The 24,537-nt window shown below is 33.2% G+C and overlaps 1 protein-coding gene across 1 annotated transcript in view; it reads right to left on the reverse strand.

Moving 5' to 3' along the window:
* Positions 1-3,426: 3,426 nt before the first annotated feature.
* The window catches only part of LOC137929666 (connectin-like), a 108,056-nt gene continuing 86,945 nt past the window's right edge, over positions 3,427-24,537 (reverse strand). The window contains exons 2-4 of the mRNA XM_068772720.1: positions 14,434-14,492; positions 5,889-6,936; positions 3,427-5,429 (exon numbers count right to left, since the gene is read on the reverse strand). Coding sequence (XP_068628821.1) covers positions 4,666-5,429; positions 5,889-6,933 — 1,809 coding nt within the window. The 5' untranslated portion in view covers positions 6,934-6,936; positions 14,434-14,492 and the 3' untranslated portion in view covers positions 3,427-4,665. The remainder of the gene's footprint in view (positions 5,430-5,888; positions 6,937-14,433; positions 14,493-24,537) is intronic.

The raw sequence follows: 24,537 nt of genomic DNA on the forward strand, positions 1-24,537 counted from the left end.
TCTCATAAAAGTTCAGTGAGGGAGTGAGAAAAAAAACGTAAACAAGTACTTGTTTTCATGTTTATTAATGTAGTGACATTCGGGACTTCGAGACAAAAATAACAAAGATTTGTTCAGAAACAAAATTTATATTTAAGAAAACGATTGTTGAAAAATAAATTATATTTGCTATCAACAATAATTAATAAAAGTCGACATAATTAAATACACTTTGTTGTGTGATTAATTTACCATTAATTCGATCGCTGTACATTATAAGCACAGACAATGTATACAGATTACTACTAAATTCATAGGCTATAATCTATGGACGTTTGCAATATTAATGGAGCATAAAAAATGTATCACGAATATATTTAATATTAAATTTTTATTAAGACAGTAAGTTAATTACCAGTTTTTTACGACTTCTCTTATTGATTAGTTCCAAGCTAAGAAGAATTTACGTCCATTCGTCATTGATATAAGTGCAGACGTATTGTCCTGTTATATTACCGTTTTGATTTGACTTTTTTTCTGATTTGATTCTTGTTCAATTTAATTTAATTTTGGCACATGCATCATCATATGCGGCAGATGTGGGTTACGGATGCAGCGATGAAATGTCACTTTGGTGCGTTGCTCAGCAGGGGCTAGCGAGGCGAAGACATTTTTGTTCTGGGCTTCAAGCCAGGACCTCATCGTCCTTTAACGGTTAAGCACTCTGCTTATTTGAGATCAAACTTGGCCAAGCCCGGAGGTGCCAATCAGCTTCTTGAGACTTTTACACCCTTCTGATCGATTAGGTTTGGAATTTTCGTGCCTGGAAAAAGTTCGGTGGAATTTCAAACTTGGCACCGCGGCTGCCGGATCGGAAATTTACACCAACGGCAGCCACATTGAGGATGAGGTAGGTGCGGCGTTTTGCGTTATGCTTGGTGCCGCACAGTTGTACTGCAAAAAACTCAAGATGGGCAACTTTTGCACTATACACCGGACAGAGCTGTTACCATTGTGAAAGTGACAGGGTACGTGGCTGGCGGATAGGCATAATGAGCGTCTCACGGTCCGCCCTCAAAACTGTCGCACGATTAGACACTCTCCATCCTCTAGCGTTGAGATTAAAAGAAAATGTAATGAAAGCCTGAGAAAAAGGGAAGATTGTAAGGTTATATTGGGTAAAAGCGCACGCGGGGATGGAAAAGATCGAAAGGGCGGACCTGCTGGCCAAGGACGCGTCTCTGAAGAATCAAAAGAAATCAGAGTACGAGAGATGTCCTGTTTCATTCGTCAAGCAACAGCTTAAGCTGGACACGCGTGGCGAATGGAATATGTGGTATGCGCAACGCACGAAGGCTTCAGTGACGTGGATATTTTTCCCGAACGCCGTCTCATCCTACCGCGTACTTCGCTGGTTAGAGATAGACACGGTTTTGGTACAAATATCCACGGAGCACGGGGGATTCGTTCCTCATACATTCGTGACCCTGTAGGGGACCAGACCGTGGTGCACCTGATGTCATGTAGAATTTAACGAAGCAAAATAAAAAATGTGAATTAAAAAGTAAAACATTTTAATAAACAAAAGTAAATGAATAAAAATAAAACGAAAGTAAAAATGTAAAAGTACACTGTAGGTGGAGGCGATGTAAGAAAGGTGACATAAGGAAGGAAAATAAAACATTAAAAGTAATGGAAAAGAGTGTGACGAATAAAAAAAAGCTGTGTGGAGGTAAAGGGTAGAATATGAAGATCAAAATAATTAACTCAGTGAAAAAATTATTGAGAACATATAGTTCCTGCGTACCTAAGATAGGGGAATGTACCAGAGGTCCCATATAATGGGGCCATTAATAAAAGATCCCCACAGGTACCTTAGCTACGGTCCCAGCACAAATTAATTGGCCGACGGTCCTCATCGATACTAGCCTGGTCTTGTCAGCTCCTGTCTTCGGTATTTCCTCTCTCACCGCAAATGTGTCCCCACGAAAACCCTCATTTCTACAGTCAAAGGCCCGAGGTCCAGACCAGATGGACATCTCGTCTATTGGACGCACTACATAGTATTCAATAATCTAACGTATGTCTTCAATGTTTTTTTTATTGACAAAAATTTCCTCTTCCAATTTACTTCCCAGAGTGTAAATTCTGCTTATGTCAACAAATAAAACACATGCTTTTTTATTATTCGAATATTTTTTTTATTTAGTCATCGAATTTTTATGAAGATTTGTGATGATATAAATTTTAAAACAGAACGGCTATCGAACACAAATATATGAAGTGATATTAAATATTTAATACTAATTTAATATAATTAACATTAGTGACAATTTACAATAAAATTAAATTGTAAATTTTACAAACTAAAACAAATATACCAGATAGAAGAAGAACTAACTTTGAAGATGTAATATGAATAAGTCTAAGGGCATAACCATAGCAATGTTATTACAACAGCTTAGCTAGCTATACTACTAAAAACAACAGCTGATATAAATTTAGATTGTAGCAAAAAAAATTGATATGTGTGTCTATATTTACTTCTTTTATCTGTGTTTTTTTTTTACCCATTTTTAAAACATCGTCTACATTTGGCCTAATGTGACACTTAGAAAGACATTTTTAGAATTTAAAAAAAAATGTAGCCCAGAAGTGTGAAAAGTAACTGGCGTGCTACATTTTTTACAATTTATCTAAAGCAACATATTTAAACAAATATATTTATACAGCGAAAAATACTACTGATTTATGGATATTTTTTTACTTTTACCAAAGAGGTTTGTTATTTGCACATTGAAAATAAATAGCTGTTGTCGAGCTCTTCCTTTACCTTTTTTGTATTTTATTAATGCATCTCACATCTAGACACTCTAAAATCTATACAACAGCAGATAACAAGCAATTAATTTTGCATTTCAAACACGTTTGTGCGTCAAATTGCTTTGATACGCTGCAATATTTTTTTTTATAGCAATGTAAGTTTTATGTCATGGAGTCACTTAAAGATATTTCTTATGGTAACACCACCGCGTTTAAATAAGGAATATCTTTATTATAAATAACTAATTACTACTAAATACTGAATGAACTGCTAATGTTTTATAATTACAGCGAACTGTTTTTGGATAGCTAATTAGCTAAATTATTATAATTAACATATGAGTTATTATTATTCATATTCATTGTATAAAAATAGTATTGGAAATGCATGAAAATTGCTTATACTTTATTTAAGAATAGAATATCAATAATATTTTCGTTAAAGATTTCTAATGATTTAATAGAATGTAAAGAATATGGCACAATGTTTAAAGTAACGATAGTTAAAATTTGAGAATGCAATCAAATTAACTTTGTAAATATGTCCACAAAACAATTATAAAAGAATTTAAATTATGTAAATGAGCAATTAAATTGCATATATAGTTGGACACTAATTATGAACGATAAATCATGATAGACGTACGCTTATTTTAATAATTCGATAAGCGTCTTCGTTATTCTTATCATGTTTTTGAGTTTATTGTTATCATTAATATCATATAGCTAATACTCTACTTTCAGTGATTTATGACTTATGCTTATAAAGTAAAATTGCAAACTAGATCCTCCATTTTTTTGAAATGTACATTTTTTTTTATTTAGAGTATTTTGTCCAATGACGAAGTTTTATTCCCACTAGACTACAAAATGGCACATAGCACAGAAAACACACAAAAAAATAATAAAATAGTATAAAAGTTATTAATAACGATGCGAAATTTATTTAGAATAGGTACGTTTGATTTTGTATCTGGAATATTTACTTTATTTATATTGAATTAATGTCCTTGAAATATTACTCTGCTCGTCTAATTATGTGTCGATGAATGCTATAAAATAATTGTCTATGGTAACGCGATACAATAAAAAGTATGGCAGCATATTTTAGATTTTTTTAGTATATATACTTAGTATCTTTGTCTATACATACTAAGAAATTTATATTTAGTGATATTAATGTTGTGAGTTTGAAATTAAAAATTATTTCAATCTGATCTATGGGAAATAACGTGTCCCAACTTTGATTAAATAATTCTCATGATATAGAAAATCTAGTGCATTCTTCGATAACTAATATCTATATAATTTATTTGGTGACACTAAAAACTGAGATCGCAGTCCCGTCTGCTTGTCCGATCAGATACGAACAACGTTCGATACTACAGCAGTCGGAACGATACACATCGCCGAAGACCAACATGAAAGGCGTAATATAGTGCGCGACAATTTTTTTCAGAAAGCGTCCTCAGAAGCGAACTTTATTAGTAAAGCGATATACGTCTCCAGAACAAAGATTTATTTGATGTCCAATTTTTAACAGTTTTAAAACCAGTGGGTTAAAACTATGAATTGGTAGTACGTTGAAGAATGATCTGTAGAATTAAAAAGTCGTATATTCTTTGCGTAATAATGGAATAGCATTGTCTTTATTAATTTATTAGATATTCTGCTTTGTCCTCTATTAAAGTATAAGTAAAATGATTGTGCAGTGTGATCGTTATAATTCTTTTGCTTTTATGAAATTTCGGTCAAAAGAAAGAAACATAATTATCTTAATAACTATTTATTTATTATAATGACTGTGGGATTAAGTTAACACTATAACATAGTAAGCTATTTAACTATACCCTAATTGGTAACCTAATAAAATAGAAATCTAACATTCAAAACAGTTACGAATACTACTGTTTTGAAGCTACCTTGGAAGTAGCTATCCGCACTTCCAAACAGATCATTATAATCTTCATCTTTTTCTTGTACGCTTCTATGTGCTACCACAGTGAATGATTTAGCTTCATCAGAAGCCATAGCATCCTGTGTATCCGCTGTTTTTTCTTCCAAAGGTTTAGCTGAAACTGTTGCTAAACGTGTAGTCGTGTAAATGTTATCCTTATCATTCTTTTCTATATTACCTTCCTCTTCTTTTCTCTCCTCTTGATTAGCTACTTCATGGCCGTTGCTGTTTTTATCCGCTTCTGGAGCTTTAGTCGTATTAAAGATACTTTCGTCGAAATATCCCGCATTTCTGTTATCTATTTCCATAGTCGTTGTTGTTGTTGGTGGAGTAGTTGGTTTGACAATACCCTGTTTGGAGGGTTTATTATTCGCTTTTAAATAAGCGGTGCAGTTCAAGTATTCTCTTATATCTGTATAAAATAATTTTCCATTAAGTTCAGTTTCATCGTAATAATCGTAGTCTTGGTTTTGTGCAGGCGGTTCGTCGCCCTCAAACACTTTAAGGTTGTTAATTTTTTCAGCCTCAATTTTTTTCATCCATCTGTCACGGAGCAAAGCGTCGGGGAGGCATTTGAAGTTTTCCAACATCAGTTTCAATGGTGCACTTTCAGTTTTGTTCATTAATTCCATGAACCATTCGAGACGGCAATCGCACGGGAAATCGTTATCTGAAAAAAGGAGATATTCAATTATTAACAAAGCGCCTGTAAGTTTGTGTTAAATATTTCTAGAGATAATAATTGCTGTTCTGCTTTGTGGGTTTTATCATTTAATCAAAATCAAAATTTTAAGCTTTATTGGCTAATGGTAGATTATACTCATAATGTGACTTTGACAAGCCTGTGGGATGATTGGTGGTAAGTGATACGTTAATCACGAAGGAGCAAACGTCTGCAATATAATTTTTAACTTAAATGTTAAAAAAAGAACTTAAACAAGAAGATAAAGAATTAATGACTACGTTTTTCTTTCAACAGTGATAATAAAACTAACTTTCAACGGATTTTGAACAATAAAAACCGTAACGACTGTTTATTTGATTTATGACCTCATAGAAGTCATTATAAAATTTCAAGATCAAAAAAATACTACATATACATGTAAAAGTATAAATTAACGAGTCTTACCTTCAACGTCCAGAGCCGCTGAATTAAGATAGAAATTACTTAATATTGGCGCCATCACTTCCTGTTGCAACTCACGAATTCTGTTTCCTTTTAGGCTAAGCGAAGTCACCGAGACTAACCCTTTGAATACATTCTCATTATCGATATCTCTGAGTTCATTGTGGGCCAAAGAAAGTAATTGAAGTTTTACTAATCCGTGAAAAGCATTTGAATCTAGCATCTGGATTTTGTTGTCATCTAAATTTAATGATATCAAGTTAGTGAGTGGTTTGAACGTGTTATCTCCGATGACTTCTAAACTATTTCCGCTTAAATCTAATTTCATCAATTTAGTCAGACCGGAAAATGTTTCACTGTTCAAACTGAACAGTTTATTTCTGTCAATCTCTAATTCTTTTAGGTTAGATAAATGTATAAATGCTTTGTCATGAATAATGGCTACTTTGTTGTTCGTTATAAATAGTTTCTCCAGACCGGGTAGATCTATGAACACGTCTCTATTTATTTCAACTATGTTATTGGAATCTAAGCTGATTTTATCTAATGTATCGTGATGGGCGAAAGCGAAGGCCTTCATTTTCTCTATTTGATTTCCACTCAATTCTATTTCTTCTAACAAGCTTAAATTGGCAAAAGCGTACGAGTCTATGGTTTTAATATTCCCATATTTAAATTCTACTTTAACTAGATTTTTGGTGTACTGTAAAGCGTGCTTCGGTATATATTTAAATGATATGTTTCTGGTGTTGGTAAAACTCAATTTAGTAGCTTTTTTCAAGTAACTAAATTTCGCCCAGTTCGGGTCATCTTGACTTATGTTCTCGTTAACAATGTAACATTCGGCGCTACGCACTACGTCACGTGAGTCTTTGGAACAAAAGCATTGTATTTCACTGGTGCTGTTGAATGCTGGTGCGCATATGCTGGAATCATCGAATCCAGGAGAAATCTTCTCATTACTGTGATGGACTTTTGATTCAGCTGATTGAAAGATGATGCAGGTGAACGCGATGATCTTCCATAGAGCCATCGTGTAGTCTTTCATTATCTGAAAGGAAACAGATATACTTTTATTAAAAAATCTTTAAAGATTATTAAGGATGTTTTTATTTTAATGACGGATGGTCATAGTTTCTCTAGAGTTTACCGTTTTCCCTGGTTTGAGGGCAAAGCGTAGATAGCGTCTAGACTAAATGTCTTTTTAGATAGCTAAGCTCAATAGCTTCGCCGCGTGACTTTCGGATTTTTCTTTGATATTATTCCTTTAGGTATATAAACGGCCATGCAACTTTGGCATGTACAAGCATTTCATAAAATCATTCCTCGAACAGCCAGTCATTCAGCTTATTTCGCACTCGTAATAGTCTTTTGTTTTAATTACTATCAAGAACCCTTCTACTCTTAAATATTATTTATAACATCTTAAGATAATTTCGGTCAAAATAGAACAGCTCATAGTTCCATGAGAAAATTTAGTTGACACAGAACTAACAATACTGAACCGAGTCATACAGAGCAAACAAAGCCACGGTTTATGGAGCAAATATTTTGATAGCGTTTGACAAGGCAGGTCTTATTTTTTATGAAAACTATGCGGTTCGGGAAGCCTTTGTTTTATTTTTTATTTAATTTTGGGACTGGCGACTAGATAGTAAATTATAAAAAAATAACTTTGTAATTAAATGTTAAAATAAATAAGAAACCAGCGCAAATTTTTTTTTAAAGCCATATTTACACACCATTGGCTGCTATGTTCGCGCCGATTTTATTAATACCAAAATGACGTTAGAAACTGGTATTTTAATTATATCTATGAACGAAGATGTCTATCTACGAAGAGATTTTTTCTGTCGAATGTGTTAATAAGAATTCTTGCCGAGGTTACTTTTGCTAGATATTAAACAAAATGGAACATCCACAACAGAGTTCATGTGTCATTACTAACACAACTGCAAAATAATGAGTTACAATGGCCAAATTGCCCACAAGGAACATTACCCACGGATAACTGCAAATAAAAAAGTTAATAACTATTACGGAAGGCGAAGACTAGCAAATACTATGCCCGCCGTACTAAATGATATATCCAAAGAGTTTTTACGTATTTAAATATATAAAAGCTTTTTGGGTGTATATAAAAAAATTAAAAATTAAACAAAGTGATATACAAACAATTTATTTTTAATTTGTAGATAATAGTTGATGTTATTAAATTAAATGTAAATTGTAAATTAATTTATTTACTTCATAATGTAAGTGCAGATATAAGTAAACAACAAAGAATGTAAGCACCAAAAACAAACAAGTACGTTGTCTGGTACAATATTTAAAAATACTACATATTTTTGTGAAACATAATAAAAATATTAAAACATATAAAAAATAAAGATAATGAAATACAACAATAAATTCTATGTAAATATGGTATAATATAGCCAACGTCATTCCAAAATTAAAAAGCTTTTTTTCTATTAATTTTATTTGAGAGATCAACTTTTAAGCATTTTATAAAATTATAGTGCAGGTTTCCAGTCCATTCCGTTTTTGGAGAGATGGCCAGATGAAGTTCTCGGGAGTAAACGATTTTAGGAGGATTCTTTGGAATGCATTGGCGTTCATATTCCTCTGCCTAACTAAACAAATTTCAAATGATTCTATCAAAGCTGCTTCAGAAGCTCATTGTCTAGAATAGGCTGATTTGTCCATGTTTGCTCTTTCGACGCAATACGAAAGAGTTTAAAATATTTACTTCAAGGATATCGTTACAATTTATCATTATCTTAGTAAGTTTATTGATTACTATCCTGTTGAACCGAATCACAGTATTGATTAACTATTTACAGGATCTCTTGCAAATAAGAGAAGAAGCATTATTTTAAAATAAAAAAGACTGTGTTCACATTTGCAAAATTGTGTAAGAATTTAATGTACCCGTGGGTGAAGCCGTTCACAGAAATGACATCATAAAACATCCGCCCATTTATAATTATAACAAAGAAATCGTTTTAGTCTGCCGCATACAGTCGTCTTTCCGTTCTCGTTAAAGGCATTAAGATAATGTTGTTTGCAGATAGTTCGAATATGGTCTCATAGAGTCGCATTTACATATGAGAATATTGTATATACATTAATTAATATTTTCGGTTTTTTTTTTAAATTGAAAGCGTACAAAGATTTCATTAAATTTACATCAGTAGTCTATAGAGTCATTAAAATTGCCAGTGACAAACCATACAAAGTCACACACTCACCCATGACACTCACACTATCATACATACATGCACATTCAACGTTGCACAAGTTTGGCTAATATTGTCTGAATATTGGCTCTCTGTCTTTTTGTCTGGCTAATATTGAATGTTGTAATTATTCATGTAAATTAATGAAAAATAAAGAAACGTAATTGTAACGCGTGTGTAAACAAGCAACTGTTACGATTTTCATGAGTGTGAACTAACCTTTATGCGATAATCTAAAATGTGATGTCATGCTGTTATAGCGAAAACTATGTTTCAATGTGAACCACGTCCTACGCTCGCAGTGACCGATATAATGCAATTAGGATTGTTCTCCACGGACGTTTTAAATCATTGAAGATTAAATTTAAAGCTATAAATTACAAACCGGTTAAATTACTGCAAGATTCATCTTTCATTTCTATTTGAAGTAATGGTCGTGTAATACCAGCTTTTTGTACAAAGTCGATTTTTATGCGATATAATTTCGTAATTTCAGGCAAAAGACACCGGCAGCAAGGCGTAGGCATTCCCCAAAAATATCTATAAGGGATATACCATAATCGCCACGTCTGGCAGGGAGATTGCTGCATGTGCGGAAGTGGCTAAATATTGGTCCTTTTCTTACTGAAGGATCTCTGTCAGAGACCCTATGTTACCTTATATCTGTTACCCTATGTTTATCTATAACCTTTAGCCTGATAGGATCCATTACTAAAAGAGGTCATTCAATAGTATCGTTTGAATGGATACATTGATTTAAAACAGTGTTTAAGTTCATCGTACAATGATACTAGCAAAACAATAAAGATTAAAATAATTGTAAACATTTGATGTATTGAATCAGTATGTATCATGTATTTTTGTATCCTGGGTCTTGTTCAGTGACAAGACCCAGGGAACGAAACAAATCACGTAAAAATAGAAAAGAAATAAATGAAAATGGCGGTTTATTTGCAAACTGCGATTTCTTTGACACAGCCATTTGATAGACTTATTTACTAAGAAAATATATAGCGGGCGGTGAAGGCGGTTTATGAAGATATAAAAGGGTTTGATAATCGGATGTAAATCAATATTTTATAATTCAGAAGTAATAGTTATGATGAAAGAAATTATACGAAATAGCGCAGAGGATTGGTACGTTGGAGTAACGATATGTAGGGCACAAAGCTGTTTTCTTTATATGGCACGCGCTATTGGGACCTCTTGTACCCCGAGCTTGCTTGGGTCTGTGTTTTTATTCTCCTTTTATTATTTTTTTACTATCCATTTTTAATTTTTTGCTCTTCTGTCATTCTTCTTCTTTTATTTTGTAATTTTCTTTCATTCTTTGCTATATAGCAGTTAGAACAGATGATTTTTGGGGTCTAAGTTTCTGTAGTGAAGACCACGGATTGGCAAGGGTAGCGTAAGAGGTTCACCCACATAGTGAACAGATGAAATTACCGGTCTTTTGCTACTGAAATAAAGTTGACGATGACAAAACTAATTGAACTGTTATATTTGCAATACCAAATGATACTTTAAAAAGTACTGTAACATATCTTATGAATCTGTTCATAAATAAAACATAATAAATAGCACATTACGTTAGAAATTTAGCAGGAATATAGCACAATACTGTGATGGTGACTCAAGTAATAAAACGAGTATTTATAGGCGTCATGTGCCTCGTTTACCGGACTATTTTTTTTCTCGTGTTACATACGATGAAATAGCGCGTGGTAATTGCTTTATCTAAAACGATTTATATGCTCATTTCACGCCTTTGCTATAAAAATATACAAAGCTATGAATGTGATTTATCATATGTTGTACGATTATAAATATGCATATTAATTTTATTAAATTGCAAAGGAAGGCTCAAGGTCACTCAAGACAGAAATGGAGAGAACTATGCTCAAAGCATTGCTGCAAGATCGAATCAAGGATCTAGGTCTGACGCATCTGGAAGAACAGCTCGTCTGTATCGTCTCACAAAGAAGTTGCACATCGCTCATGAAACCGATGGATGTTGGAGCCGAAAGGTTCATGGGTGATGACCACGAGGCAGTAGATATGGCGATGGTACGACATAGGGAGACCTGAAGTCGCTGAACGCTGATAGCGTAGGACGGTTCATCGCAGCGTTCTTTGCGGCGTCTATGCTTTGAAGTGGACTTGTATCGGCTGATATTATGATAATGGTGATTAAAAGGAAGTTTACAGAGTGTTCTATTTTCTTCGTTTTCATAGGAATATGTCATATTATTCACATCACAAAATTTCTCTGCAACTTATTGCATATGCTACTCTTATGTGGGATAATTTATCTGCATCAATAAATAGGACCCAAATCTCTTTGGACTTTTAACAGACTTATAAAGTTGTTATATTTGACAATGTCTTAGAATTATATTTTTCTTTTTTCTTTTATTGTAACGTTTTTGACTTCTCTTTTTTTTATTCATTATTATTAAATAAAATAATAATATTTAGTACTAATTTCTTGTTTTTCTTGTAAATTATGTTTCTGTATTATTATTGTAATGTTTCTGAGTTAACCTTAGAAGGATTAAACGAAATTATTAGCCTTATTAGTTAGTTATTTACTTAGCGGGATACATTTTAACAATTTTTCATTCATTTATTATGTCAAAAACATAACAAGTAATTCACATAAGGAAGAGAAATATCGCTGAACTTTGGATGTCGACTGTTTGTTAGTCGAATATAAGAAGATTCTCAGAAACTCTGTTGTATCGAAGGTATGTTGTAAAATTGGTGATGAAAAAGTTGCAGGTTTCAAATTTTTGGAACCAATTCACTGGCGCTGTCATCAACAATATAATCACACCTATTACATTGAAATACCGTACCCTCCTAGACCTGGACACATACTCAAGTTTCCAGACGAAATGACGACAATAAGACAAATTGCCTACTGTCATCATCGCCATTCGATAACCATTAGGTCTCGCCGAAAATGAGGTCGGATCGTACATCACGGGGACGCCAACTCCCCATCATACTTGATAGAAGCGTTGCCGGAATTTCTTCCGCCAATTCTTCTCCTAGGACTAACGTTTTCCAAAGCGGTAGTAGCCTCTCTCGGGCGCCCTTGTATCGGAATGCTAAGCGGGTACTATCAAAGAGTGACAACTTAAGAAGAGATCCCCTCGTTAGGGCTCTTATTCCTAGTCAATCCATAGAGGCGACCTCCCTATCCGCTGAAATAGTAGTATCTAGTGGCCCGAGCTGAGGCTTTCTAGGAAGCCCTCGAGCTTTCCTTTAAAAGAGGTCTTAGGTTAAGCGTCCTCTGTGCCATGCTATTTAAAAAACGCGGAATCTAATGCCATTTAGGCAGCAGTGATAGTCCAGTCCAAAAAAATTAAATACAATATTCAGGCTATTTTTCCGACATCATACATGTATATAGATATACGTCAAACCAATGAAGAGAGAGAGTACGCAATCTACATTAAACAAGTTGCAAAAAAGAATAACGGCTGTCCCGAGAATGGATATCTTAGGCGTCGAATGTACATAAATCGTTGATTCATCCAATTACAAAACAGTTTTCGTAGCGCAAGAATTGGGTTATTCAAATGTTCGGGCTCTTTAAATGCATGGCGATGTCGGCTGTACCCTCGGCCGGGTGATTGATGGGAACGGGCGGATCTGTTTGCTTCACTACGATAGCAACTTACGCATTGGGAATTTTTACAAACTCAAAGCGCGAACATTTTCATCACAGTGTTACAGATTTATTTTTAAACGTTAATGTACTTCGATCCGTTGTAGGCAAATTCGTTCGGAATAGCAAAATATAAATACAAAAGTTTGTTCATTTTTGCAGACATTTTTTATTCATACTTTGGTTTAGGAGCTGCTTTTAAGTGAATATATAATTAGGTCTATAAAGTACTGGAGTAAAGACCACGCACAGAAAAGCGCAGCTTGGATTAAACCACCTTGTTACGGTCTTTGGATAACATTGGATGCAAGCCGCTTCGAACCGGTCCAATTGGAAATCTATAGGAAAAACCGACGACGACTATGATGATGATTATGAAGAAGAAGTAGAAGAAGATGATGATTATGAAGATGAAGAAGATGATGATTATTATGTAAATGATGATGATGATTATTATTATGTAAATGATGATGATGATTATGAAGAAGAAGAAAAAGAAGATGATTATGAAGAGAAGATGATGATGATGAATTATGATATAGAATACACTTCTATTTTCATTTGTTAAACTTGTTTTTCAATAACGGCACAGGATATAAAACGAAGCATCTTAAGAACTAAAATTACTGGAACGCTATTAATGTGACCAATAAGAATACACTAATTTTTCGTAGATTTGTTTCAGGGTTTTAATCGTCTTATACCTTTCCTTAATAAGTAATATTCTGTACTTGTTCTAAATATTAATTAAAACGGTTTTATTGTTGAAACTGTGGATTTTGTTACTTATTATTTATTATAATAAGTCGTAATACATTATATATTTTCATAAATTTTATGGATGTATTCGTTATAAGGTCGCCAGAAGATGTGAAGATATCAAGAACGCGCCCTGATCTAAAAAACAGAACAAACTCGGATGTGTTTTCTTTTTTGTGGTCACTTTTACGATATTTTTAATACAGTTAACATTTTTTAAAATAGAACCTGTATTATCCGAACCAGCTACCGCGTCGCGTCAATATATCAAAGTTGAAAAATAGACTGTTTCTAAGTCTTTAATAAAATAAATATTAACTTACTATTTCTTTTAATTTTTATTAACACAAGTTGTTTCAGTATAGGTGTAAATGCTTTAAAAGGGTAAATGTTAAGCATACTTGTTGTCAATTAATGTATTTTACAGGCGTGTGTAGGTGACAGAGTTGTTGAAAAATAAATGATTTCAGCAAAAATAAATAACATTACAATAATACACAAAAACGGGGTTTGCAAAACTTGGATTAATACACATAAAAATTTATTACAGTTTTTTATCCGTCTGTGCAGGCTTAGTAGTACTTAAAGTTGTTTGACTGTCGCATTCAAATGAGAAAATTAGATAATATTACATATCTCAAAGTTATAACTCGTATCGTTCATTGAAAATAGGTGTGTAAGCTTTTTGGTAACAAACGATATACACATTCACTCCTTTTAAACTATTACACTTTTAACCAATCATCCTGTGTAATTATATTTATTTTGTCCCTTTTTTTACAATGTTATGATATTTGTAATTCATAAGTAAGGTGTATTAAATACTTTAATGAAAAAAATATTTTTAGTTAGAAAGTATTTTTCTGCTTACCTTACTTTACGTTGAAAGTTGTGACGTTGAAGTCGCTAATATACTGGCTGCAAACTAATCTGCAAAAGAAAATAAGGAACATGAAAAAAAAAATATAAATTTCTTTAAAGAAAAATTTTCAAGTTTCTTCAAAGATGGGATAAAGGTTAGTCATCTGGGAATTTCGGTGTAATTTAAAGCAACATTATAAGGTCTTAGTTCTCTTAACAAGGTACCAGATAGATATAAATAGGCAGGAAAGATAAACCTTTTTTTAAAACATTTTTTTTAATATTTGAATAGACAGGTAGGATTATTTTACCTTTTTATTAGAAAAATATTCTTATGAACTAGTAGGCAAGGCATTGACCTCCCCCCCCCCCCAAAGATCGCAATAATGACTGGTCTTCTTACGAACTTGAATATGTCAAAAGTCCATAGTCGGGTGTCGATCCATGTCTCAAAATTAACTGTACAATTTGTTTCCAGGAATATATTCCAGGAAATAATAATAAAAGGCTCGGTATAACGAGTTTTCTATTATAACGTTATCAAGTATCTAATAGATTCAGACGTTACTTTGCGGAAGTCCATACTAAGTAAGAAAAGGACTAATATATAACTACTTCCGCTATGTAGCAGTAGTCGTGCAATAAAGTGCACCGCCCGCCAGCCCGCTTATAAATGCGCATGCGGCAAACAATGCAAATTACACAACTACCACCGTTAAATCACTCGACACGTGTTTAACACCTACACGGGGCATCCTCAGGAGTAATGTAACACCGATTAGTGCCATGACTCGGTGTTTCTTACTTAACATTATCATGGTTTCGAATCAATATAGATATATACTTAATAAATACTGGAACAGTATAGTATATGGAAGACGTCTTTTACATTAGACTTATTCATATTTTAAACAACACAGAAACATGTATCTAGTTGAACCTATTGTTCTTTGGGAAACCAATATATATAAAGACCATACAATTCAACCGAACAAGGACTTCGATATAGTCAATGAAATAATTGGAAATAAATTTATATTAAATTGGTATGGTATGTATTAGTAGTAAGAAATGGTAAAGAGAAACAATATAAATAAATATTGTAAAAAAAGGTAAACCTAAAATAGGTCAAATGCAAGAAATAAAATTAAAACAAGAATTGTAATAGTTGATATGAGAAAAAAAAGAATGGTCGAATAAAAGGAAAATAGATGAAAGAAAAGGTAGAAGAACTGTAGAGAGAAAGATAGTAAAAGAATGAAAGATCATATGAGAAACGACTGAGGAGCGCGTGGTAAAAATACTATGTGAAAAAATTATTAAAAAGAAATGAAAGTTCCTAATACATAAATAAGTTAGAGATACGAGAGGCCTCCAGTAGCGGCGGCCATTAAAAAATATAAATAAACAAGTAGTTCCTAGAATAAAGTATTTTCGTGATATGAAAGCAGACTTCTCCGTAGGGGTAAAGTAATATAGTCAATACCAACCAGTTATTTAATAAAATCAACGTTGTGTACTATATCATGGATCACGAAATATCTTGATACAACTTCTCTCCATCAATTCCAGAAGAATAACACTCATCATAATAAGTACATAGTTATGTAAATATCTAATAAATATTTATATGTAAACATATAAGAAAACGTATGTCAAAGATTCCCGTCAGAAATAAATTTGACGCGACAATCGTCTACTCTTAGGTTTTTATTTGTCTTTAAAGAACGACGAAGGTTTTCTTTTGTAAATATTTGAAGATCATTTGAAGATAATACGCTTGAAGCGACATTATTCTAAATGAAATTATTCTTTCACGAGGCGATATATTTTATGTTGTTTTTTTTTTAAATTATCTGCTGCTCTAGTGGCATTTGCAAATTCTTAGGTCTGAGTCGGCGGGGCGCAGAGGGCGTTTAGCCGGGGGACCTTTGGTTAGGGTCACTATATACTAATTTACAGGATTAGGAGGTCGCGGAGCTTTTACATCGCCTTGGTCGAAGGTCTATGGAGTGACTTTTTGGTATTTTAACCCAAGAATCGATTCGGATCTCGACTTGGTGCATTGCTATTGCATCATATTTTTTAATAATAGATCTGCTCATATATAACATAACTGACATTTGTTATCGTAATAACACAGTTGCCTTAAAATTAAAACCGTTCATTGAAAGAGCGTCATTAATGTAGTCGAAATATACTTCTTTTTGGTTTGGAAGAACTTCGACGCTGGTATCAAAAGCACGACCTGAAGAGGTAATGATCTCAACCTATCATCTGCGGATCGAACTCGACACAAATCCATTGACTGACGTCAACTACATTCATGGCATTCATTGAATCCTACGTCCGTATCTTTCACTGAGGTAAGTTGTTCCAAATAGTTTCTCCGTAGACACTAATGAGAAGGAAGTTTGTTTAGTTTTTATGGTTGATTTTATAAGCGTTATCAATAAATAATAAAACGCCCTTATCGCATAACACGGATAATCTTAACATAAATTATGTCCCACCTGTTCCTATCCTTGGCATCGTGTAGCGCAGCAAGACATACTATATTTATTTTGAGGATAATACAAGGCCTGGTTATTGTATAGTAAAAAACTATTTGGTTAAAACGGATCCAAGTTTATTAAATACTACTTTAATTCAAATATTAACTAGAGAGAACGTAGCTTATTGCAATAAATCTGGCTATAAACACTGTTATAATTAAAAAATATATATCACTTTTGAATTTGGAATCTGTCATTTTTAAATAATTGTTCATTGTGTTTTCTTTTTCAAGATATTTTAAAATATTTAGTGACATTAAAATGGAGTGGACTGATAAAAGGAACCGAATCGCTGTGATTGCATTACATAAAGTAAGTATGGTGTTAAACAATTTTTATAATGCTTCATACGCTTGGTATTAGTCAAATGTTTATGTACCGGGCTATATTAATAGGTATAATGAAATCTGCTTTGTTTGTGACAGGAAAAGATCTAGCCGTTAGTGTTCGTATGAAAAAAGAGATCAAGGTTATAAGAGAAGTAATTCGATGAAATCCTGTCCGAAAGTAAAAAGATTGTATCTCGGCAGATGAAGATAACATCGAGAACCATGACGCGTATTCTCAAAGATGACTCAGGACTTTACAGCCTGCAAGAGCCACATTGGTAATTTTTTTAACAGATAATTTAAAAAAGGATAGGATAGTAAAATCAAAACAACTACTTAAGCGGCATGTAATGGGAAGTCACAAATAAACTTTGTTTACTGATGAGAAAATTTCGACATTTGAGCAATATTTTAAGAAAGGAAATAACCGAATTTATGTTGAAAACTCTAAATAACTTTCCCAATTATTCAACGGAGTACAACGTGGCATAATTCGACTTCAGTTATGATTTGAGAAGGTGTTAGCTATGAAAGGGCGATGAGCTATAACTTTGTGAAAAAGGTAATTAATATACGCACAGGTGTACCAAGATAGATTCTTGAGAAGGTGGTTAAGACTTCTTAACAATAACATGTTCAATAGCCAAGAATGGCTCTTTCAATAAGACTCTGAGCCGGGTCTACCCAATCTTAGTTAGAAATTATTATAATTTATGGTCATTTTTAGAGTAAGGCTTGCTTTAAACGTCATAATAATTTGAAGCCCCTAAAACAATACAAACGGTTAGCAAAGAAGAATTTACCAATAGAAAGAGTACGGGCTGGTATTAATTACTATCCTCAACGATTAAAAGACTATATTTCAGTCAGTGACCACATGGAAAAAGCTTTATTTATTTTTATAGTTATATATTAATGTATTAAACTAATACATTACAATAGTTATAAATATTACATATTATAAAATAAACATTTTCTTTGCAGGAATATTTATGACTAAACTAAGGGTAGACATAAAAATAAAATAATAAATTACGATTATACTTTCAGCATTGAACTGATAGAACTACGAGCATTATTGGTGACATTGACTTCGGTGACATTGCCACCGGTATCGGTTTTATTTGGGGGAAGCACCGTTCCGTGAACTCAGTTTCGACAAAGCTGTAAAAGCTCCCTGGGCCAACAACAACTACAGACTATAGTCTTGGATATATGATACTCGTGTTGAATCGCTTATCTTTAAGAATATGATGTAAAAACTTTGTATTATAATTTATAGTATAAACTGCAATCACTAGTAAATGAAATAAAATTTGTTCTAATTTTGAAACGTAAAACTAAGATCAAATTGAGAAATTGCTTTGCTATTTTTAAAAAAAGAATGTTGTAAATATTGCCTTCCACAATCGACAAATAATAAGCGATTCAGCTGTTAAACGACAGTAATTATCTGCAACGAGTGAACTGTTAAAGGCTTGCGAACTATCCAATGTGCAAAGTTTCAACAGTCATTATATTTTATGTTTATTTTCAAGTGCCTGTTCTATTTTCTTCCATTTTAAATGGATATATTAAGAAACACGATTACCTAAGAATTACCTTATAAAATAATACCGGGGAAACCGTTAAGTTTTTCATCTTGCCGGTTCAATGTGGATTGTGGAATTTCAGTTATGTTTCACATTTTGGATTCTAACGCACTATCTTCACGATGTTATGTTTTATTTTATTTACCCCTTATATGTGTTAAAAATGGTGTACATTTTACAGGGAAATGTGTGACGAACAAGAAAGGAACTTAGAAAAAAAATTATGAACATATTTCGATGTTATCGTATCTAGACGAAAAAGAAAATACACATGTTATATCAGTATTTATTTCATTTCACTGGATCTCGGCAAAGATAGGTAGCAATTATAAATAATTGCACGAAACAGTTCCGATTTCAAAGAGATGTGAAATGAATATTTTACTAAAATTCCAGACATCAAACGGAACTTTTCAATCACATAACGAAAGGTATAGGAGCTTAGGTGATTGAACATCGTTTCAATTTGAAATGAATGTGCGAAGTCAATGGTTATTTTTTTAATCTCCCATTGGAGTAAACATGATACATTCAACCCGATGTATTCAAATTATAAAGGAAGATCTTGCTTACTGTATCTGTATGGTTTTTTTCATACCAAAAAATGAAAGGTCTGTTATACGGAAGGAAGCCTCTAAGATCTTTATTTATTGTAAGCTATGTGATTTTAATTGAGGTATATATTACATTACTATCGTCTGAAAAGGTGCAGAGCAATCAATGACTTTTTTGACAAAATCTCATGACATTTTTAATCTGTTCCTTAGAAATTGCTTTTACCTTTTATATTATATTTTCCTTTATCTTTTATCCATATATTTTATGTGTCGATTGGCCTAGGTACTTGTCTAGAACTGAGTAGTCCCACAAGGCGTTTACTTAGTAGAATGGTATCGGTATGCTTAAACGTAAAAGAAATTTGTAAGTCCGTCGTTATTAGTTTAATTATGATTAGTGTTGTCGCAAAGTCGTTTGTTTTGTATAGAAAAATATTTCTGATACATTCTATTGCATTCTATTATTAAAATGTTGATATCTCTGTTTGTATGAAAGTTTCCAATAGTTCGATAATAATTCAATTCATACTTTAATAAGTTAAGAAACGTTTACATTTAAATATCATTAAGTTTATTGATTTTTTGCCAATTTCGGAATAGTGACATGATACAGTTGCTGTAAATATTTTGATTTATATACGTCACAATTTTTTTCCAAACATGCTTTGCATTTTTGTTTTTTGATATGAAATTTTAAAATATATCGAATTTCTTCACTAGATTCATTAATTTTATCTAAAAGAACAAAAAAGGTCACAGCTGAAATCCAAATTTTAGCAACTTTAATTTAAACTTGAAATAATAACCTTCTAGTGAAAAACCAGCCAGATATAAATAGAAAACCTTAAGGGATTTTATTACAAGTTCATACATACTATTCGAGAAAAGATTTTTCTTACTTAATATTTTAGTTTAACTCATTAGTTTCCACAGATCCATTTTTTAGAACTAAAACTAAAAGTAGTGTGTATTAACTAGATGAATATCATGAGTATAGTTGACGTCAAAATGATTGGATTGACGTTGGGTGCGATCCGGAAGTGACTCGTTGATGTGATTATCTCTTCAGTCTATGCCTTCAATACTACCGTCGATGTTCGTCAAAACAGAAGTACCTACCGACTGCATTAATTACTCTTTGATTGAACTGTCGTAATTATTATACAGTGATTTCGATTAAAATGCTTTATTTTCTATTTTCTTTTTTATATACGTAACACTGTGAATTTTCTATAACGATTTGAGTATTAAAAGCTGAAGTTTGAAACCTGTTTCTTCAGATATTGTCGATAGATGGCGTTATTAGTCTATTGCCTCGCACTACAGTTTATATGGCATCGTCGGATCGCGTTAGTATTTTATAAAGAATAATTTAAAGTTATCGAATTCAAATTCAAAAAATCTTTATTCAACATACGATGAAATTAAGCGCCTTCGCGGTACGTGGGGTCTTCCATCTGACATGAAATGTCTCTGATTTTAGAAGAACAAGCTAAAGAAGCTTCACTATGTATTTTTTGTAAATAATATAAAATTATCTCATTTTATTAATTGAGTCAGTCTGGAGGCGAACAAATGATCAGTGTGCTATATTCTACAAAGTCATGATTTGACATATTTATTAATTTGTGCAATGATGAGTTACTTGCTATGATTTACATAGACATCTTTCACAATAAGCAAAAGAGTTCAAAACTCTGATAACAAAGTGTTTTATGATTTGTGAATAATAATTCTAATTGATTTTATATGTTTACAAGCTTTCGTCATTTATTTGTTTCTTATTCATCTTTTCGGCTGATGGACGTCCACTGCAAGGAATGGCCTCTTCCAAAGATAGCAACGATGACCAGTCCTGCGCTGCGAGCACCTCTGTATTCTGGCTGTTGAATCTGTTGTTAGCCTTGTAAGGCTGTTACAACTTCGTCTAGTCTTCGACCCGCGAGCTAACAAGAATTTTCTAATGCTATACTATATTCGCCTCCCGGCGCGTCGGTGCGTTGTGTGGGACTCGGTGTATTGCTGTTGTCTCCGCTGCTATTCTCCGTTGTTGGTGTTGTCTTCTTTCTTCTACCTTCTAGAAGCTACTATTCGGTGGGCCCTCTTGCTCGGGCGTGTCTCGTCACTTTGTGTGTGACTTTCTTTTTGGGGGCCCTTTTGGTTTTTTTTGGGGGGCGTCTTTTGATCCCTTTCGGGATCGGTGCGTTCTCGTTCGGTATTGCATGGCGTGGCCTATGCTTTTCTGTTATAGGGTTTTCTTCTGGTATGTAACTGGCCGCTTGGGCCACTAGATGGTTCGGGTGGTGTACGGCGTTTTGGAAGTATGTCCTTGACGCCTCCTTGCTGCAAGCACCCAGCGACTTCCCGTGATCATAACTATGACGTCGATCCACCTAGTGGGGGGACTACCCACGCCACGTCTAACGTCTAGTGATTGCCACTCGAGAACATTTAGACCCTAACGTCCATCGGTTGAACGAGCGATGTGCTCCGCTATGATTATTAAATATCATTATTTGATTATTACATTGTTATTGTTGTATATGGTTCGTTTCATATGTTTCATTATTTTAACTTTAAATATATATTGAACTATTTATGTAATGATAAATAGATGTAATGATAATTGTGTATTACACATGATTACGGAAATAAATAAATTACAGTTGAGATGAGGTAAATTTAAAAAGAACAGTAATTTATGTTACAATTATTTTAATTACAATCAACGTTGCATGTACTTCGGTGTTTAAAAAGGTATTTAAAATGTCAGAAATATTAAAGGAAACGATTTTAATCATGTTTTACTGAGAATGGAAGCAACGTATACATCATAGGTTTACATATAGGTTTAATAAACGCTGTAAAAAGTTGAAACCAAAACTAATAAAAATTAAAATAAATTTAAATTACCAATATAGAATTCGATTAAATAATATTTGTTTTATCATTTTGTAATCTACAATAAAATAAAAGTTATTATTTTATTTTATTTTATTTATACGATAGAATGAACAGGAATTCAAAGTTAGAATATTTGGTCAGAGTACCTCTTTTTTGAAAACCCAATATTTCAATTATCTTATATGGATTTTATCGTGACTTTTAGCTAAAAACCTTTCAGTATAATGAAAAGTGGACGGAAAAAATTAAGACAGTTTAAATTACCTGTGTCATATGTGCAAAAAAACAATGTTAAAAGTTAATGGATAAATATGAATTAATGAAAGAAAAAAACAAGTAAACTTCAGGTGATCCTAGAAGAATGTTATTAAAAGTGTTATTACATTTTTTTTGACTCGGTATGCAATATAAAGTTTCATATTATTATTAAACCTCACCGGTAATATTAAATCGCAGGTGCAGTATATGGGCTAACTTAAATTTTGTAACATTTATTAAACATATTACTCCACGGAAAGTTTCGCAGTAAACGCTAGTGGAGGATAAGCTATGGTGTTGCTTGTACGTTCGTAGATTGGAGAAATTGTTTACTCAAACAAACAATTGTGTACAAACATGTGTAAAAAATATTTATTTATTTACACATGTTTGTACGCAAAAGATAATAAATAAAAAAGAAACAATTCACGTAGAGGTACAAGAGGCGTTCTTATCGCTCGAGGCGATCTGTACCAGACAACCTTTAAATGGAGATGAGAGACATGAAGGAGAGAGCAGTTTAGGTTGTACATATATACATAACTATATACACATACATAGTTATTTATTGATTTGAGAATTATTTTTAGGATAGGCTTATATTTGAGATACTTCTACTGATATTTTTCATCATTGTCATTTTTCTCTTTTTATATTGTTTTTCTTTATCGTACCTTCTTATTTTCAGCCGGTAGATGCTCACCGCAAGGGATACGCCCCTCCAAAAGATCGTCAAGGTAACTGGTCTTTTGCTGCCCGCATCAGGCGATGCGTGAATTTGACCATGTCATCGTTCCATCTTAAGTAAGAAAAGGACCAATATTTAGCCATTTCCGCACATGCAGTGGTAGTCGTGCAATAAAATTCACCGCCCCCGCCCGCCAGCCCGCTGATAAATGCGTATGCGGCAAACAATGCGAATCACTCAACCGCCACCGCCAAATTACTCAACACGTGTTTCACCCCTCCACAGGGCATCTTCAGGAGTTATGTTACACCGATTAGTGCCAAACACAGAGTCTTTACACGACTACCACTGCATGTGCGGAAGTGGCTAAATATTGGTCCTTGTCTTACTTAGGATGGACTTCCCCGAGGTAACGCCTGATTCCATTAAATATCGTTCCATCTAGTGGTAAGTATGCCCACGCTGCGTTTACCGGCTTGTGGCCGCCACTCGAGAACCCTTCGGCCACAACGGCCACAGGCTGCATGAATCGTGTATCACGCCCGTTGCCACCTCGGACGTGCAATTCTTATCTCTGCATTCTTAATTTCGATCCCATACACAAACTCTTAGCATATCATGGAAAGGCCATTCCTCTCTGCTTGTCCTTGAGCCTTTTTAAAACGTCCATCGTAAGCGCCCACGTCTCGAATACGTAGGTTTACTTTTAGTTTCTATCAAATGGGGCTGTTCTGGCATTCTTCTTATTATCATCGTCTTCGTACACAATTGCACATTTTAATTTCACATTTTCAATTTAAATCGGTACCCTTGGTTTTTCAGCAATTTTATGGTCACGATATTATTTATTTAATTACATGTCTATACGCCTTTTTTGTTAGCCGTCAAATGTTTGATTGCTAGCGATATATTGATTTACTTTGTGGTTTGTCTGGAAAAAAAGCATTGTTTTACAATTTTATTCTTAATTTTTTAAACAGTCATGAGAATTTTTTTTGTAAATAGGTCAAATAAACGGACATTTCATCTATATGTTAATTATCAAATCCGCCCAACAATGTTCGCAGGATATGATAGCCTGATAACGGTCAACAGGGAATTTATATTATTTTTCAATAAATGTACTTCCGGTATACAAACAAATAAAACATTTGTTTTTCGGAAAATTTCCATTCCATGACGAAATGAATGGATCAAAATATTTAAAAATTTTAACCCGTGAAAATTAAAA

Source organism: Battus philenor, unplaced genomic scaffold (assembly GCF_028537555.1).
Source record: "Battus philenor isolate CCGP_79_NKW_IND1 unplaced genomic scaffold, ilBatPhil1.0.hap1 SCAF_11, whole genome shotgun sequence".
NCBI lineage: Eukaryota > Metazoa > Arthropoda > Insecta > Lepidoptera > Papilionidae > Battus > Battus philenor.